This window comes from Pleurodeles waltl, chromosome 1_2 (genome assembly GCF_031143425.1).
Source record: "Pleurodeles waltl isolate 20211129_DDA chromosome 1_2, aPleWal1.hap1.20221129, whole genome shotgun sequence".
Classification (NCBI taxonomy): Eukaryota; Metazoa; Chordata; class Amphibia; order Caudata; family Salamandridae; genus Pleurodeles; species Pleurodeles waltl.
The window spans coordinates 56,832,625-56,834,867 of NC_090437.1; the positions used below are offsets into that span (position 1 = coordinate 56,832,625).

A 2,243-nucleotide genomic window follows, 5' to 3' on the forward strand; every position below is an offset into this window, starting at 1 on the left:
ACCCTAGAAGCCACTTTTAAAAAATACTTGAATATTGCCTTTGTATAGATGCTGTGCTCAGGAAACCCTGCAAGGCTGTCAAACACAGTTACCCGGTCAATGTCCAAAAACATAGCAGCCCAGTGTGTTCCTGCTTTATGATGTGGACCGGTGTTAAAGACCAAAGACCGAGGCCTTTCATGACTTATTTGAGCCGGCAGACCTTCGCTCGGAAAAACACCTAAAAAGTATTTCTTAGCGTATTTTTGCAGGTTTCAGAAGTCTCCTATTTGAATAGTGTCCATTTAAAAACAAATATTTATATATATCATTTTTTTAAAGATAATCAAACAGAATCTGTTGTGCGTGATTAACTTGTATAACACTATCAAATACCCCAAATACCACCATGTTCACATTCACAGTGAGAGCAGCGCTAAAGCAGATTTCAGCTTTTAGATTTCCATTTTTGAGCAGGCTATAGTGGTCACCATCTTCCAAGTCAAGGGATAGATCAAAGGCAAATAGCATGTAGCCTGCGCTATATCCTTCGCATGATGCGATGAGCCCTAAATCAGGCAGGTGTTTCCCAGTTATCGATAATAAACCAAGATATTCTCTCATAAAATTTGCAGATCCAAAATTGGGTGTGTATGGTTTTGCAGGTATGACAGCTCCCTCGTGGACTAGAGCAGCGTAGTTGATACCGTAGTGCTTGAAATTAAAAGGGTTTGAGGTAGGTACCCCGCTGAAAGCTGTGTTGTCAACAAACACTATAAAAACAAGTTTTGATAGCTTCCCCAGAAATACATTTTGCTGTTGTGTTAATCGGGTGCCGTCTGGTATGCTGTAGACTTTCATAGAGACCCATTCAATGGCATATTTAGTATTCAACAGTTGTAAAGCTTCAGCATGAGCCAATCTAACTGTTGGTGACACATTCACTCTCTTTACATACAGGCTGGTAGACTGTATTAGCAGTTTATACTGTTCAGCACCCTCAGCAATGAGGCAGCAGGCATCTTTGTTGCGGTTGAGTTTGATCTTCAGGTCGATGCCATTAACGATTAGTTTATCTTGGAAGAAAAGGTCTGAATGTATTCGCCTCAGGAGGTCAAACTCTCTACTACCGGTGGAGAAGCTTGCTCTTTTTACAAAGCCTGTATTAGGCCCATCTAGAGTAGTGTTTTCAAACTTAGCATAAGTATCTTTGTAGAAAAGCCCAGCTGAATGCTGTGTGACCAAGGCATCGCTGCTGTAGTTCAGAATACTTTCCATACATGCCCTGTAGGCATACATGTTGTCATTTTGCGTGATGAGTCTGTCACCCAGGGTAATGTCCACCTGATTAAACATTGTTGCGATGGGGTAAGCAATTGATGCCACTCGCAGCAATATTGGATCCATCCGCTTTTACAATGTTACAAACCAGATGTAGCAGAGTATTGTTGAGATCTAGATACATATCCGTGGAACCCGACATGTAAAACTCCACTTGGGCCAGGGGTGTTCGGCCTGCTAATGGCTATACTTCCATGAAAAAACTGTTTTCGATACTAGTCTATGCAGGCTTTACAGAAAACAAATCTAACTGTGACTTGGCGCATTCACCCGATGCGCAGTGTACAAAAGCCATGTCTTAGGGTGACAAGCCTTTTAGAAAATGTTAACGTAAGACGGTGATCTCTTCTTCATAGCTCTCTTCCGGCTTAGGGATCTTCTTTTGTAAGCTCTTTTTGAAGAACGTTTCCTTTTTTTTTAGGGCACAGGGGGCCCTCAGCATCGCGAAGACCTCCTCTTCCTTTTAATACTAAGACGTGGCTTGTACAATAGTCCCGGCCCTTCTTGGGGCTCTTTGTTCATGCGTTTAATGACTGTCAACTTCACACAACCCACCACATCTTGAGCAACATTCTTGGCAGCTGTCTTTACGTGTGGTTTTGCAATTTCATAGCCTTTTCTCAAAAAAGGCATAGCTCTTCCGAACAAACTACGGAAAAAACCTCCAAGACCTGCCCCGTACATAGCAGGAGCTCCTTGCAAGTAGGGGGACCTCCATATCCCACCTGATGCCGGTAATACTCTCTATACATAGATGGGCTGCCATAGGATTTCATAGGCACCATGACGATCTCTTATTAGTCACTGTTGCGGCGAGGTCTGAAATGAAGCTTAACAATAACTTTCCCATATTTAAAGGACATGGGATCAGACTGATCATCAAATACCATAATGGTTATAGTGTCAAAATGGTTTTTAGAAAT

General features: G+C 42.2%; 1 protein-coding gene across 1 annotated transcript; it reads right to left on the reverse strand.

Annotated features, from left to right (window-relative positions):
* Positions 1 to 315: 315 nt before the first annotated feature.
* LOC138253431 (uncharacterized protein F54H12.2-like) lies at positions 316 to 1,335 on the reverse strand. Its single transcript, XM_069205789.1, has one exon. The coding sequence runs from the start codon at positions 1,333 to 1,335 to the stop codon at positions 316 to 318; it is 1,020 nt and encodes a 339-aa protein (XP_069061890.1).
* Positions 1,336 to 2,243: the final 908 nt, after the last annotated feature.

What these genes read in the sequence shown, in the direction of transcription:
- LOC138253431 (XM_069205789.1), bottom strand. Translation starts at nt 1,335, where the DNA reads ATGTTTAATCAGGTGGACATTACCCTGGGTGACAGACTCATCACGCAA.